At 37.7% G+C, this 17382-nt stretch overlaps 1 protein-coding gene across 1 annotated transcript in view; it reads right to left on the bottom strand.

Annotated features, from left to right (window-relative positions):
* LOC121383698 (polycystic kidney disease protein 1-like 2) overlaps positions 1 to 17103 on the bottom strand; it is a 142603-nt gene extending 125500 nt beyond the window's left edge. The window contains exons 1-4 of the mRNA XM_041513792.1: positions 17064 to 17103; positions 12132 to 12332; positions 11153 to 11295; positions 4143 to 4227 (exon numbers count right to left, since the gene is read on the bottom strand). Coding sequence (XP_041369726.1) covers positions 4143 to 4227; positions 11153 to 11295; positions 12132 to 12332; positions 17064 to 17103 — 469 coding nt within the window. The remainder of the gene's footprint in view (positions 1 to 4142; positions 4228 to 11152; positions 11296 to 12131; positions 12333 to 17063) is intronic.
* Positions 17104 to 17382: the final 279 nt, after the last annotated feature.

Genomic DNA, 17382 nt, shown 5'->3' with positions numbered 1-17382 from the left:
TGGTGTTGTTAGTCGGTCACTGTGAACATTCAATGGATAATGGGCGACTGCCTAGTCTTTTGGCTGTTTAAATAAATATAGATTTTTAACTGTGATACTTGTAATTGACATCACTGGTTAACTATATGTTTTCATAGTTTAGTGTTAATAGTATTCTTAGTTCATAACTTTGGTTGATATCTGCATAATATTTCATGTATAAAATTCCTGTTTTCAATGCAATAACAAGCCATCTTTAAAGTCACATCTTGTTGTCTTGTTCATTTTAACTATTATTTATGTGGTAAACGCCTTCATGGTCACGCGTGCGTTCGAGCGTGTGGCACGCACTCCTCGTCGCTTACCCAGTACGTAGGTCCAGAGTAGTTGCACGACACACGGGCACACCACTCGCACGCACGAAATTCTACCACAATCGGATCAAGGTAGAGAAGGGCAGATTTTGCACATGTGAAGTGACCAGCAGCATGGAACAAAGGGATCATTTCCCTGACTACATGAAGATGTAAATCCCAATCCCCAGTGCGCACTGCTCGGATGAAACACCTAATGAGGAACACTTGTTTCAAATATTCAACCCAAAGTTTACCAGTTCTACTTTAAGTGGCGGCATCTTCCATCAGACTATCCATAATATGTGTGAGCTTTTTGAAATATTTATCATTGTCCACAAAGTCAGTGGGACATTGACCATCCAGCAGACGTTTATGTATCCAGACATCCAGGTGCCTGTAGTAATTTGGACACAATGGCTACTGATGACAAAAGATGAGTGCGGAGTGCATGAGTATATGCATGACCTGTCATCATATGGCTGATAGTATTTGGAGCAATAAACAGTCACCCACAGACCTTCTAAACCACTACCACCCATTACATATCCAACTGACCCCATACACCACATGAGTATACATATGGCCTGTCATCATATGGCTGATAGTATTTGGAGCAATAAACAGTCACCCACAGACCTTCTAAACCACTACCACCCATTACATATCCAACTGACCCCATATACCACATGAGTATACATATGGCCTGTCATCATATGGCTGATAGTATTTGGAGCAATAAACAGTCACCCACAGACCTTCTAAACCACTACCACCCATTACATATCCAACTGACCCCATATACCACATGAGTATACATATGGCCTGTCATCATATGGCTGATAGTATTTGGAGCAATAAACAGTCACCCACAGACCTTCTAAACCACTACCACCCATTACATATCCAACTGACCCCATATACCACATGAGTATACATATGGCCTGTCATCATATGGCTGATAGTATGTGGAGCAATAAACAGTCACCCACAGACCTTCTAAACCACTACCACCCATTACATATCCAACTGACCCCATATACCACATGAGTATAATATGTCCTGTCATTTCTGAGTTGTATTGGGCAATAAACAGTCACCCACAGACCTTCTAAACCACTACCACCCATTACATAAACTGACTCCATACACATGTACCACATGAGTATACATATGGCCTGTCATCATATGGCTGATAGTATTTGGAGCAATAAACAGTCACCCACAGACCTTCTAAACCACTACCACCCATTACATATCCAACTGACCCCATATACATGTACCACATGAGTATACATATGGCCTGTCATCATATGGCTGATAGTATTTGGAGCAATAAACCGTCACCCACAGACCTTCTAAACCACTACCACCCATTACATATCCAACTGACCCCATATACCACATGAGTATGTGAAATCCCCCAAGTCTAACAACAATCTTATTGAGCTCTGGGAAAGATGATATCACAATTTTATGTCTTGATGTACAGGGGTTGGACAAATGTGACAGTACAACCACCAGGTTATGATACTTTTGGAGTTTTCCCATTTATCGCCAATGGTTATGGTGGCCATCTTGAATTTTAAAGAATGCCACGGTAGAATTTGCAGAACTTTGTGATGTTGGTACAGGTATGACTTTCTGGAGCTCTACTGAAACATTCAGCTTACTACTATTTTTTTCCAGGTTATTTGTTAATGCTCATGGCCTAGCAGTGAATGTTTTGTAATTATTTTTGTATGGTGAAAATCAGGCGTGTGTGCTAGGATTTTAGCGGTGTGTATGTGAGTGTGTGTCTGGTGAGCGAAGTTTGTAGGGGATTTCTGTCATGCTCTGCCAAAGTATGTATAAATATATAAAAAAAAGATAAGAAAATCTGATCAAGCAGGGACCAGGAGGGGCCGGTCGACCCACTCCCTGCACAGACGTCTACAAATGTTATAAAGATAAAATAATCATGAGATAAACTGCTGTTGTGTTGGATCTATTATGTTTTCATAAATATATTAGTACCAAATCCTATATTCGGGCGAAAACGATAGAGATATTCCATCAAAATGAGTTGGTCTGAAACCTTTTCACCATGTACTAATATTTCCATGATTCCTCCCACAATATTAGTTGTAATCGATGTAAAAAGGTGTAGTGCTTCGATTGAAACCCTATATTATATATGGTTGTTGGGACTAACGCTAAAATGAATAAATGTTGTTTTTCAGTTTTTGGCATTTTCGTTTAATTTGGGCAAAAATTAACCTGCCTCACTCTCTCTCCTCTCCAACCCCTACAAAACAAAAATTAGGATTAGTACATCAGGCCTGCACCCATGAAAATCATGCGGTATGTATGGACCTATATAACAAGTGAAAATTACCGCAGAATAATGGTTTGCTATAAATTCAGAGTAAGTAATCAAGTGTTTTATTTTAAAATATGGTGGTAAATAAATTGTGTAGGCAATATGACCCGAAACATTGTTTTTGTCTCAAAAATCATTAAACAAATTATTTCATGCAAATAAAATATTGTATTGAGGATGTAATAATCACAAATTGATCCTACATTGTTGATAAAACTATCAAAGCAAAATGGAAAAAAAAAAATCAAAGTGCAGTTGACCTATATTATATCGTCGTTTGACCCAGATATTGTTTGGGGATTAGTACAATATTTCTCGGGAACAACTGCCAGTGATTGTTTCTTCTTTCACTCTCTAATTAAACATGTCAGAAGAAGTTGCACAAATATAAATTCATTATTCCAATAATATCATGGTGACCTTAAAGCATGTTTTCAACATTTACTTGTGTGACATCTCAAGTGACCCAATGTGCTCCGTTTTCAACATTTACTTGTGTGACATCTCAAGTGACCCAATGTGCTCCGTTTTCAACATTTACTTGTGTGACATCTCAAGTGACCCAATGTGCTCCGTTTTCAACATTTACTTGTGTGACATCTCAAGTGACCCACTATGGTCCGTTTTCAACATTTACTTGTGTGACATCTCAAGTGACCCACTATGGTCCGTTTTCAACATTTACTTGTGTGACATCTCAAGTGACCCACTATGGTCCGTTTTCAACATTTACTTGTGTGACATCTCAAGTGACCCACTATGGTCCGTTTTCAACATTTACTTGTGTGACATCTCAAGTGACCCACTATGGTCCGTTTTCAACATTTACTTGTGTGACATCTCAAGTGACCCACTATGGTCCGTTTTCAACATTTACTTGTGTGACATCTCAAGTGACCCAATGTGCTCCGTTTTCAACATTTACTTGTGTGACATCTCAAGTGACCCACTATGGTCCGTTTTCAACATTTACTTGTGTGACATCTCAAGTGACCCACTATGGTCCGTTTTCAACCGCCGTGTGTCATGACCCCCTCTCCAAAAGCCATTTTTGTAGGGGTGCAGGCTGATTTTTGCCAGTTTAATTCCCCGAATCTGGATAACAACAATTATTCATTTTAGCTTTACTGCCAAACAACAGGGCCATATAGCTAGGGGAGAGGCAAGGGTGTGGGGGAAGGCAAGGGAGGGGGCACCCCCCAAACATCTGGTACAAATAATAGAAAATGACTGGTTATTGATACTGATGTTTTAAACATGTAACCTCCCTAAAATGCCTGCAAAATGGTATTTCAGGGCCTCTAGATTTTTTCCATTTTGTATTAATATTCCTGAATTACTGTTTCACATCTCCCTAAATTTCCTCAAGTAAAATTTTAACCTTAGTTTTTCTGGCAGCTAGAGACAAATACCTTCCACCTGTTTTGTTAGCTTATTCCTACTTGTACCTGATGGTTTCTCTTGAATGGCTTGCTTAGAAACATCATTCAACCATTCTAGAAATGTCCTTTTATCATCCTTTGGGGTCTGAACCTGAAAAGCAGTATCAGAAAGACAGAAAGTTAGAATCTGGATGCAGGATTCTGAACCTGAAAAGCAGTATCACAAAGGCAGAGTTAGAATCTGGATGCAGGGTTCTGAACCAGAAAAGCAGTATCACAAAGACAGAGAGTAGGAATCTGGATGCAGGGTTCTGAACCTGAAAAGCAGTATCACAAAGACAGAGAGTTAGAATCTGGATGCAGGGTTGTGAACCTGAAAAGCAGAATCACAAAGACAGAAAGTTAGAATCTGGATGCAGGGTTCTCAACCTGAAAAGCAGCATCACAAAGACAGAGAGTTAGAATCTGGATGCAGGGTAGTGAAACTGAAAAGCAGCATCAAAAACACAGAGTTAGAATCTGGATGCAGGGTTCTGAACCTGAAAAGCAGTATCACAAAGACAGAGTTAGAATCTGGATGCAGGGTTCTGAACCTGAAAAGCAGTATCACAAAGACAGAGTTAGAATCTGGATGCAGGATTCTCAAACTGAAAAACAATTTCACAAAGACAGAGTTAGAATCTGGATGCAGGGTTGTTGACCGTTATTCCAATATTTGCCAGGGGAACAGAGGGATCAGTCACACTCCCAGCAATTCAAATATAGAAAGTAAAACATGGCCTGCTGTTATTTTTAAAGATAGCAGGCCAATAGAAATATGCTGGAAATAAATAAATGAATGAATGAATGAATGAATGTTTAACGACACCCCAGCATGACAAATACATCGGCTATTGGGTGTCAAACTATGGTAAATACAAACAAATAAAGTGATGATCAACATCAATATAAAAATTGAAGAGTCGAATAAAAACACAGTGTAAAGAACTGTGCAAAAACTAAAATATCACAGACAGATCAAATTAAAATTTAGAGTAAAATTCAGTATCATGTAAAAATTGCAATAAAAATTCTGGATGAAATCGAAATGACTCCATCACATTTCTTTGACCAAATATATTTTTTCGAGTTTAATTCAGATTCTTACACTCCACCAAAATGTGGTGTACCATCAGAGTACACTGACAGTGCACACACTAAGGTGGAGGATCTTTCTTCAGAATAAATGAATGGGTCATGTAAGTATGACAAAAGACTATTTCATCCATCCTGCACTGCCTGTAGGAGGACTGCCACTCTCCCAAGACCGGCTTGATGACATGAAGCTTGTTCCCAACCGCACAGTCCCAATCATGTTGCCAAGTCGAAAAGATAAATTGGCTGATATTATATGTTTAAAATCTGTATATGGTACACCAACCCTGGCATAAGGCAAACCCAAAGCAGACTTGGCAGCTGAATCTGCCTTTTCATTACCCCCGATGTCAACATAGAATATCTTTATTGGCACTGGATAAAGAGACACACTTTCGTATCACCATCCCAATTAAGGATGGTCCAGCTTCATATTGCGTAAAGCTTGGAGACATGAAAATTAGTTGGTAATAATAATAAATTTGGATGCAATCGAATCTTTATTTCTCTAAGGCTTTAATGACTGCCCAAACTTCAGCACTAACGATCGATGCCAAATCAGGCAGTCTCATGGAAAGTATTGTGTCTGATGGAAAAACTGTAGCACAAGCCACAGAATTCCCATACCGTGATCCGTCTGTATAAACAAGAATGTAATCACGGTACCGGTCTTGAATTTCCATCAAAAATTGTTTATATACAACAGCATCTGTACAATCTTTCTTCTGATGCGCAAGATCAAACACGATTTTAGGTGGTAAACAAAATATGAAGGAGTTTCCAAAGTGTCAGTTAAATCAATGTTGGAAAGCGATTAAAAAACCCGCTGAATGCGAAGACAAAATGTACGGATAGCATTCGGCCTTGCACCAAACAACTTCATAATGCTGGAAATCAGACAGCATGGGGTGAGGAGAGGGTTTAGGATATTGTGTGAAAAATTATTACCTTCGAAATATCAGATGTATTTTAGAGCATTATAGAATAAAAATATAACAGCTAGAATCACAAGCTAAATAGCAGAGGAAATAACCATACTTAAAATTAAACACATATTGATGCAAAATGTCCTAACCTTAGACCTTTTTACTATTATTGCCATCATTTGATTCTTAAAATTAGTTGTAATCCATGTAAAAATGTGTAGTGATTAATTTGCAACTGAACCCTATATAGCCATTTGGTAGTAATGATAACATTAATAAATGGGTCATTCTACAGAAAGTGTCACTTTTATGTCCCTACACAATTTCTTTTTTATTTATATCGAGAAACTAAGTTTGTTGACTCCATCACATTTCTTTGACCAAATATATTTTTTCGAGTTTAATTCAGATTCTTACACTCCACCAAAATGTGGTGTACCATCAGAGTACACTGACAGTGCACACACTAAGGTGGAGGATTTTTCTTCAGAATAAATGAATGGGTCATGTAAGTATGACAAAATACTATTTCATCCATCCTGCACTGCCTGTAGGAGGATTGCCACTCTCCCAAGACCGGCTTGATGACATGGAGCTTGTTCCCAACCGCACAGTCCCAATCATGTTGCCAAGTCGAAAAGATAAATTGGTTGATATTATGTTTAAAATCAGTATATGGTACACCAACCCTGGTATTTTAAAAAATGATTTGAAAATTAAAGGGACTTGTGCAGCATCATTTCAGTAAAAGACATGTTTTGTTGGAATATAAAGAGTATATTGCCAACGTCCCTAACTACGTTATGCTTCCAACTTCATTCAGTTTGTTTTCTTGTGCACAGTCCGTATAATCAAAATCTGATTTTTTGTCATCTGCTAGTCATTCATTTGTGAGGTTTTTCTTCACAGGTCGTGAAAATTTTCATTAACAATAAAGTTCAGACAAGTAAGTATCTAAATACAAAACTTTACAAACCCCTTAAAATGGAGGAAGATGAATTAACATTTGGTGTGTGTCACATGATCTCACACGTGCCATATCAATAAGGCCAAATCATTTAACTTTTATTACTTTTAAGCCCCCTATTGCTAGAATTTGTTTTCAGTTAATATATTCGATCTGCAAAAGGTATGCTACATTTGTGTGCTTTGACTGTAGTGACTAGTAGACATATAACCCATTTGTAACAATTGTAAATAAGTTTGAATGTATAAATTTTGTTAGTTAAGAATCAATTCGTTAGAAAATTTATATACATATACGTATTAACATTATGTTCTATCAAGTGTTAGTGATGGGTGTTCGTAAAATGCAGGACTGGACCGGAACGCTGGACTTGTATACTAAATTTTTCCTTTAAAAAAATAATAAACAAATTGTTCATCCATTGTTGCTTTGAAAAATGAAAACGCAGTTAGAAACTACCACCCTTTCCTGTTTAAGTGTTAAAAATTAACTTTATGATAAAGGAAACTTGAAATCATACGGAAATGTATTACGAAGTTGTAGTCAAATATCATAAAATTACATTACGTATGTTTTCATTTCCAATAAAAGCTATTTAAATTTTATTTTTAAAAATATAGAACATTTTGCATTAAAATAGTTTTTTTACTTAAAAGGAAAAAAGACCAACTCTTTTGAATAATGACGTATTTTGTATTATTTATATCTTGAATGATGACATAATTTGGTTGATTTGCTGTTTAGTGTATGTACTGAAAACTATTAGAAACATGTTACATATGTAAAAGGCCACCTCATTTTTGGAAAAATTTAGCGTAGAATTTTGCAGTGCTTACGTGAAATCAAAAGTAAAACTAACACTTTTTACTTGTCATGTGGAATACAAAGTATACAGTATAATAGATTTTGAGCCTAATATAAGCACAAAAATAACTATATAAATAATGAATGGATCTTTAACTTAATATTAAAAAAACAAACCCTCAAAATTCAGTATCTGAATTTAGTATATTTTTTTTAATATCTGACCGGCCATATCTAACTTTTATCAATATGGTCCCAGAAACATACAATTATTTTAATAGATCTTTAGTAGGCTGAAAACAAACAAACAAACAAACAACAAACAAACAAACCACATTTAAGGAAATATTAATTACACCCAGTAAATCTTTAGGCAGAGATGAATTTTACTTGTACATGTAGAATGCAGGAAATTGCATTTCAGGACATCATGTTTTCAAACTTTTATGGGGGAGCATACCCCCAAGGCCCCTAGAAACTGTGCTTTTGTGCCCTCGTTCTCAGTCAGCCCTCCCATGTTTAATTGCTTCTGCCATGCCTGAATTACATTTGCTAACAAGTTGTGGTAATCTCAAGAATATGGTAATAGTGTTTCAATGATACAGCCTTGAATGTCATTGGTGTTACTTTTTTGTCATTGGTGTTATCAAGAATATAATATTATTAACTGTCATTTCAATAGAAACTGTATTTTTGAAATTAAATTGTTTATTGACTTTGATGAAATTTATTTTGAAGGACTCCACATTTTTAAATAATTAAAACTGCCACAGTGCATAATTTAGTCGCATATAGAATATCTGTGTGGAAATGCAAAATTACACCCTTTGATAGCTTTTAATGCTAAAGTTATTCCAAATATGTTATTAGGGACACCCAAATAACACATCCATGTGCTTTTGATCACAACAAACCAAATGGATTACACTATCCCACCTGTCCGGTAACATCAATGACATATTGAGCTCGTTCATGGAGTAAGATATGTCTGCAGGTGCGGGCTGATTACAGTGCTGCGTGGCCAGATATCATTTTATGTTTCTTTGTTCATCTAGTTTCCAATAGTTAACAATAACAATTTTTTATCATATAAATCTTACATTTCCAGTGCAATCAAAGTATGCAATATTTTTCAGATCACATACTTTAAGAATTTGATAACTTTGCAAATTATATGTAAATTAATCAAGGTCACGGCACTAGGTTTATTGACATTTAAGCAAACTACTTGGGTGACACTCCATAATTGATGTATGCATTCATATAGTCATCAAATACAAATATTTCAATAGCAATTTTACACTGAATGCTGTCCAGCATTCAGAAAACGAAAAACATTAAGCCCTAGTTTATTTTGATGTAAGGATCGACATCCAAAAATAACGTCATTCGAGTTTGACGTCATTTCCATTAAAAAATACACTGTGCCACATATTCTTACGTCATTTGAATATCTAGTAATGGCGGACTGAAATTAAAGTTGTGTGTATAGTTTACAAAAACACGTTGTATTAAGCTTGAAATTATATGATAAATAGATTATTGCCCTCATGTGTTTCGGTATCGTCAATATCATATATTAGGAATAAAAATAATGTATTATGCTCACCAGAGGCTTGAATAATACACTTTTTATTCTTAATGTATGATATGAATGATACCGAAAAACACTCTGGTAATAACCTCTATATATCTTTTAATTCTTTTATCTTGAATTTGTGTTTTGAAAAGTGACGCTTTCTGCAGAATGAACCAAATGTTGTTATCCAGATTCGTGCATTTTTTTTTCAATTTGTGCAAAAGCAAGCCATCCCCCCCCCCCCCCCCCACACACACACACACAAATGGGAGTTTGTAAGCCCATGAAGGTAATAAGAAAACACGTTGATCGAGGCTGGCAAAAATGTGTCTTTAGTGTGTTCTTTAAGTTTTAGTCAATAAAATTGTCATCTATCAGTTTTATATATATATATATATATATATATATATAAATTCTAAATCAAGATGTCTTGTTTTGAAATATTTTTAATAAATTAAATGAACGTTGTCTGTTTACAAACATACACTAACACTTGTTCCAAGATGTAATGTAATGTAATTAACGTACAGACATATATGCCGCTAAGACTTCTGTGACAAATATTAGAAAAATATAAGCCTCGTGAAATAATATCAGTAAAATGACCATTGCATTATTTATGCCTCTTAGTGGTTATGCATGTATAGTAACATCTTGTGTTTGTTTGACTCTGCATCCTAATTCGAGAGGAAATTTCATGTGTGCAATTGTGCTTGTGTGTGTGTGTGTGTGTGTACTTATGTGTGTGTATGTGTCTGTGTGCTTACACTTGTGTGTGCGAGTGTGTGTGTATGTGTGTGCTTCCACTTCTATGTGCATGTGCGAGTGTGCTTGTGTGTGTCTGTGTGCTTACAGTGTGCGAGTGTGCTTGTGTGTGTCTGTGTGCTTACAGTGTGTGAGTGTGCTTGTGTGTGTCTGTGTGCTTACAGTGTGCGAGTGTGCTTGTGTGTGTCTGTGTGCTTACAGTGTGCGAGTGTGCTTGTGTGTGTGTGTGTGCTTCCACTTCTGTGTGCATGTGCGAGTGTGCTTGTGTGTGTCTGTGTGCTTACAGTGTGCGAGTGTGCTTGTGTGTGTGTGTGTGCTTCCACTTCTATGTGCATGTGCGAGTGTGCTTGTGTGTGTCTGTGTGCTTACAGTGTGCGAGTGTGCTTGTGTGTGTGTGTGTGCTTCCACTTCTGTGTGCATGTGCGAGTGTGCTTGTGTGTGTCTGTGTGCTTACAGTGTGCGAGTGTGCTTGTGTGTGTCTGTGTGCTTACAGTGTGCGAGTGTGCTTGTGTGTGCTTCCACTTCTATGTGCATGTGCGAGTGTGCTTGTGTGTGTCTGTGTGCTTACAGTGTGCGAGTGTGCTTGTGTGTGTGTGTGTGCTTCCACTTCTGTGTGCATGTGCGAGTGTGCTTGTGTGTGTCTGTGTGCTTACAGTGTGCGAGTGTGCTTGCGTGTGTGTGTGTGCTTCCACTTCTGTGTGCACATGCGAGTGTGCTTGAGCTTGTTTGTGTGTATGTGTACTTTAGCTTGATCTTGTGTTTGTGTGACTGTGTCCCAAATGGAGAGGATATTTCATGTTGATTTGAGTTTCTACATTAAGGAATGAAATAGCAGTTGTATAGATTAGCATGAATGTTTCTTTTATAAAAAAGTACATGTTTATCTTTTATGCACCTTTACCTTTGCTCTTAACGTGAAGTTTGTAATGGTATCCAAAGAGTCTGAAATGTGAACTGTTAACTGGAGCCACGAATCGGACTGTGGTGGCCCCGCAGGAAGTACTAAACTAGTTGTTTCTTCGTTTCCTTGATACAAGAGAGTATCTGAAATGAGAAAACAGCTTATTACTACACCACTTCATTATGGCAAACAAAACACATTAAACTTTCTAAACATCAGGACTACAAAATTCAAAAACAGAATTACAGGTTGATGCACCATTTATCTATAAATTGCTAACGTGCTAAGAGTCAATTTTGTGTAACCCCCTCCTCTCCCCAAAGCATGTCAGCTAGCCCTTTTGTATATGGGAAAGGTCTGCATGATTTAGACACATCATAAAATCTGTTTGATTAGCATATCTCTAGCCTGTATCGGTGTGGTTTGGCAGAGAACGTATGCAGGATTAATAAAAATGTATGATGTTATTATGAAGTTCTGGCCCTAGGAATATTATAATTAAAAGAACCAAAACAATTTCTGCATGTGGCCAACAAGTATTTGTTGCTGATGACATGTTAGGGGCCGTCCATAATTTTCAACATTTTCACGAGTGTACAAACCGTACACTTTTGACCCCCCCCCCCCCCAAAGTGTACATCCCCAAATGAAAAATGTTGATCGACATTTTTCATTTTTTTTAAGTGTATGCTGGCCCCTTAACCCCCCCCCCCCCCCACCACGTACAGTTTGTACGCTTGTGAAAATGTTGAAAATTATGGACGGCCCCTTACTGTTTCCACTTTTAGCAGCACCTGCACTGAATTCAAGTGTATCGTATGTACTGTGTTTTGCCATTTCATATTCATTTTGTCCGATTGTAAAATCAAAAGTTGATTGGTCAGTGCAGATCAATTAAAACCTGATGATCATGATCATGATGAAGTTCCAACTGATGCCCAACACTAATTTGCTTGTTCTGCAATAACTACAGGTATACCTGATTTGCCTTTCTTGTTCAGGTAGACACTGTATGTTAAAGGTGAGTCATCGTCCTTGTACCCAGGACAGGACACAGTGAATTTGGTGATGAGAGCCTGGCCAGACGTCGGATCTACAGAACATGATCCGCCTTCAGGAGACTGGTTGGTACGAAACTGATATTCAAGTTTCACCGTTGATGCATTCTTGTTATAGAAAACTAAAAACAAAATCATGAAGAAAAAGCCTTCAAAACTTATCTACAACATATTTTCTATGCTTACTATATTTCTTGTAAAATTACGGCTTCTCTAAAATTTAGACCATGAATCTTTCTACTACAGTGAATGGTGTATATACAGTCAGACCGTCGTTACTACAACATTTACACCATCCGACCACAAATTGTCAGGAGCAAATGCACATCAATGTTATTCTGTTCAGTACACCGGAATTCACACCTTTCGACACCGACAGAGCAAATTAGGAACAAATGTGCATCCGACCTCTGAAAACACTTCTTTACAACGACATTACATAATCACAGATACCGTAGCACATTGGCAGTACACACACAGCCACTTAGAATCCTAGATCCCGTAGTGAGCTGACTGTGCCACTTGCTGTCCGAGCTACCGATGTCTGCGAAATCTGTACACATGTATTGCTTTTGCAAATAAACCTTTTAAAGGATTAACTTTGAACAATAAAATCTTCTATTTTAATATTTTGTAAACGAAACAGGTACCAATCATAGATGTCTTGATTAGACTGATGGTGAATGGGTCTTGTTTAATATATTTAATGATTTTAAAAAAACCCATATTTAATGTATTTATTGTTTTTAATAGTAACTGCAATGCATTAATTATTTAAATGCTATTCAGTCATCATTTATTATTATTTTTTGTTACATTATTTTGGCAAAGGAGTTAACTCATGACAATTCGAAACCTCTCTACAACATATTTTCTATACATACTATATTTCTTGTAAAATTACTTCTCTAAAATTTAGACCATGATTTTTTCTACTACAGTGAATAGTGTATATATTACAGTGAACAGCGCATTCTGTGTAGGGCAGGCAGGATTTCTACTACAGTGAATAGTGTATATATTACAGTGAACAGCGCATTCTGTGTAGGGCAGGCAGGATTTCTACTACAGTGAATAGTGTATATATTACAGTGAACAGTGCATTCTGTGTGGGCAGGCATGATTTCTACTACAGTGAATAGTGTATATATTACAGTGAACAGCGCATTCTGTGTAGGGCAGGCAGGATTTCTACTACAGTGAATAGTGTATATATTACAGTGAACAGCGCATTCTGTGTAGGGCTGGCAGGATTTCTACTACAGTGAATAGTGTATATATTACAGTGAACAGCGCATTCTGTGTAGGGCAGGCAGGATTTCTACTACGGTGAATAGTGTATTTATTAGTGAACAGCGCATTCTGTGTAGGTCAGGCAGGATTTCTACTACAGTGAATAGTGTATATATTACAGTGAACAGCGCATTCTGTGTAGGGCTGGCAGGATTTCTAATACAGTGAATAGTGTATATATTACAGTGAACAGCGCATTCTGTGTAGGGCTGGCAGGATTTCTACTACGGTGAATAGTGTATATATTACAGTGAACAGCGCATTCTGTGTAGGTCAGGCAGGATTTCTACTACGGTGAATAGTGTATTTATTAGTGAACAGCGTGTTCTGTGTAGGGCTGGCAGGATTTCTAATACAGTGAATAGTGTATATATTACAGTGAACAGCGCATTCTGTGTATGGCTGGCAGGATTTCTACTACGGTGAATAGTGTATATATTACAGTGAACAGCGCATTCTGTGTAGGGCAGGCAGGATTTCTAATACTGTGAATAGTGTATATATTACAGTGAACAGCGCATTCTGTGTAGGGCTGGCAGGATTTCTAGGTGAATGGTGTATATATTACAGTGAACAGCGCATTCTGTGTAGGGCAGGCAGGATTTCTAATACGGTGAATAGTGTATATATTACAGTGAACAGCGCATTCTGTGTAGGGCTGGCAGGATTTCTAATACAGTGAATAGTGTATATATTACAGTGAACAGCGCATTCTGTGTAGGGCTGGCAGGATTTCTACTACAGTGAATAGTGTATATATTACAGTGAACAGCGCATTCTGTGTAGGGCTGGCAGGATTTCTAATACAGTGAATAGTGTATATATTACAGTGAACAGCGCATTCTGTGTAGGGCTGGCAGGATTTCTAATACGGTGAATAGTGTATATATTACAGTGAACAGCGCATTCTGTGTAGGGCTGGCAGGATTTCTAATACAGTGAATAGTGTATATATTACAGTGAACAGCGCATTCTGTGTAGGGCAGGCAGGATTTCTAATACAGTGAATAGTGTATATATTACAGTGAACAGCGCATTCTGTGTAGGGCAGGCAGGATTTCTAATACAGTGAATAGTGTATATATTACAGTGAACAGCGCATTCTGTGTAGGGCTGGCAGGATTTCTAATACGGTGAATAGTGTATATATTACAGTGAACAGCGCATTCTGTGTAGGGCTGGCAGGATTTCTACTACGGTGAATGGTGTATATATTACAGTGAACAGCGCATTCTGTGTAGGGCAGGCAGGATTTCTAATACGGTGAATAGTGTATTTATTAGTGAACAGCGTGTTCTGTGTAGGGCTGGCAGGATTTCTAATACAGTGAATAGTGTATATATTACAGTGAACAGCGCATTCTGTGTAGGGCTGGCAGGATTTCTAATACGGTGAATAGTGTATATATTACAGTGAACAGCGCATTCTGTGTAGGGCAGGCAGGATTTCTAATACGGTGAATGGTGTATATATTACAGTGAACAGCGCATTCTGTGTAGGGCAGGCAGGATTTCTAATACGGTGAATAGTGTATATATTACAGTGAACAGCGCATTCTGTGTAGGGCAGGCAGGATTTCTAATACAGTGAATAGTGTATATATTACAGTGAACAGCGCATTCTGTGTAGGGCAGGCAGGATTTCTAATACAGTGAATTGTGTATATATTACAGTGAACAGCGCATTCTGTGTAGGGCTGGCAGGATTTCTACTACAGTGAATAGTGTATTTATTAGTGAACAGCGTGTTCTGTGTAGGGCTGGCAGGATTTCTAATACTGTGAATAGTGTATATATTACAGTGAACAGCGCATTCTGCGTAGCGCTGGCAAGATTTCTAATACAGTGAATAGTGTATATATTACAGTGAACAGCGTATTCTGTGTAGGTCAGGCAGGATTTCTACTACAGTGAATAGTGTATATATTACAGTGAACAGCATGTTCTTTGTAGGGCTGCCAGGATTTCTACTACAGTGAATTGTGTATAAATTACAGTGAACAGTGCATTCTGTGTAGGGCAGGCAGGATTTCTGCTACAGTGAATAGTGTATATATTACAGTGAACAGCGCATTCTGTGTAGGGCAGGCAGGATTTCTAATACAGTGAATAGTGTATATATTACAGTGAACAGCGTGTTCTGTGTAGGGCAGGCAGGATTTCTAATACGGTGGCCCAAAGCGCATATGTCTTTTTGGATGGTTATTTTTACTTGGACTATGGAATAAACTGATGTGTCTAAGGTGTGTGTACATGTAGGTGTCCCAAACAGGGTTGGAGGTTGGGGTGGGGTTGGTGGGTGATTAATAATATTGTAATTTCTCTACCCCAAATTACTGAATACTTTACACTGAGAGCAACTGCTCTCCTACATATACTCCAGGAGAACAGTTTGATCATCTGATGATGCAAGTCTTTGTGATCTCTGCCAGTCTTAAGTTGGCACTACAGTTTGTGTAGTTATAATGGCATCATGCTATCAGCTGCTAGAGGGTCATCGACACTGTTCGTGTCAGTACTCTGCTAGTCCATTGGTCATTTCTTCTCTTACATTGCCCTATATGGAGTATTACATTTCCCCATATGGAACTCCAGTGTATTGACTGGTATGAGTGTGTGTTCCTTTTCATGCCAATCGCCCACAAAATAGTCAGGGGTCAGTTGTTCAAACGTTAGTTTTACCAGTGGTTAACAGAAATTATCAAAACCAAAGACTAAATCAACAAAAACAATAACTGACGAAATAAGTTTTAACTTGATTTGGAACAACCAAAGATATCCATACATAATTATCAATCTAAAGTTTATTTTACAGTTGTGCCATCATAATTAAAAGGAAAATATTAAGACTATCTCAGGGCTAATTCAAATATTCTTTGAAAAACTGGGCCCAAATGATTTTGAAACTGAATTCAAGCTCTACACTCGGGATTTGATTTTCAGACATGTTTTTCATATTGGCAGTAACAATAGGTGACAGGCTGTTTTTGTAATATGGGGTGGGAGTGGTTAGGTGCATCTCAGTGGCATACTATGCTGGCGAGTTCATTAGGTCAGATTTGGAAAACTGAGTCTCCACAATGTAAATCTGACGAGGTCTGCGGAGGGCCAGTACAACACCCTCTTTTGGATTGTCAGATAAAAACAAACAAACAACAACAAAAAAAACACAAAAAAACAAGCCTCATCCCATGTAGAAATGTCCACCACCTCAGGTTTACTTTTTCTATCCCACGTGACCACATATGATGGAGTCTTATAATCTATGGGGGGAAAACAAACACCAATCATACAGTCAAATAAAAGTGGTATACATGTTGCACTTTCCTTGATCTGGCATGGATACTGTTGCATATGCTGCTAATGGGCAACTTGAAGTTGTGTTCTACCATATGAAAGTTAATCAACTGTCTGATTTTATCCATTCCACTATCTTTGTCTTTGAGATAACAACAACCTGTACTATTCGTCAAATTGCAGCCTCACAAAATCTTCCATAACTAGATTATATCCTCTGACAGTTTTGTTTGGTAGGTCTTATACAGTTGATTCCACAGATACCTCTCGCAACAAGGTCTGCCAGTCCAAAAACTTCACACATTTTGCCGATAACTGCCCATTCTAATAATTGTGTCATCAAATTCTTTGGGTTGGTGCCATTGTATTAATTTAGTTTCCAAAGGTAACGTCTAAACATCATCTGTATCTGCATCATCACCATGGACCCAGTACTAGACTCAGTTGAAGAGGCTTTCATCATCGGGCAGTAACCAACTGTAGTGATGGATGCTGACACAGAACACCATGGTGTTGAACAAACGCTATCATGTAGTTGTCTGTTGACCAGCTTTCATAGTAGTCAGGGAGCCACAACTGAAAA

The sequence above is a fragment of the Gigantopelta aegis genome, chromosome 10 (genome assembly GCF_016097555.1).
Source record: "Gigantopelta aegis isolate Gae_Host chromosome 10, Gae_host_genome, whole genome shotgun sequence".
NCBI classification, from domain to species: Eukaryota; Metazoa; Mollusca; class Gastropoda; order Neomphalida; family Peltospiridae; genus Gigantopelta; species Gigantopelta aegis.
The sequence above is the reverse complement of the archived record's forward strand: the minus strand, read 5'-3'. Positions and strand labels throughout refer to the sequence as shown.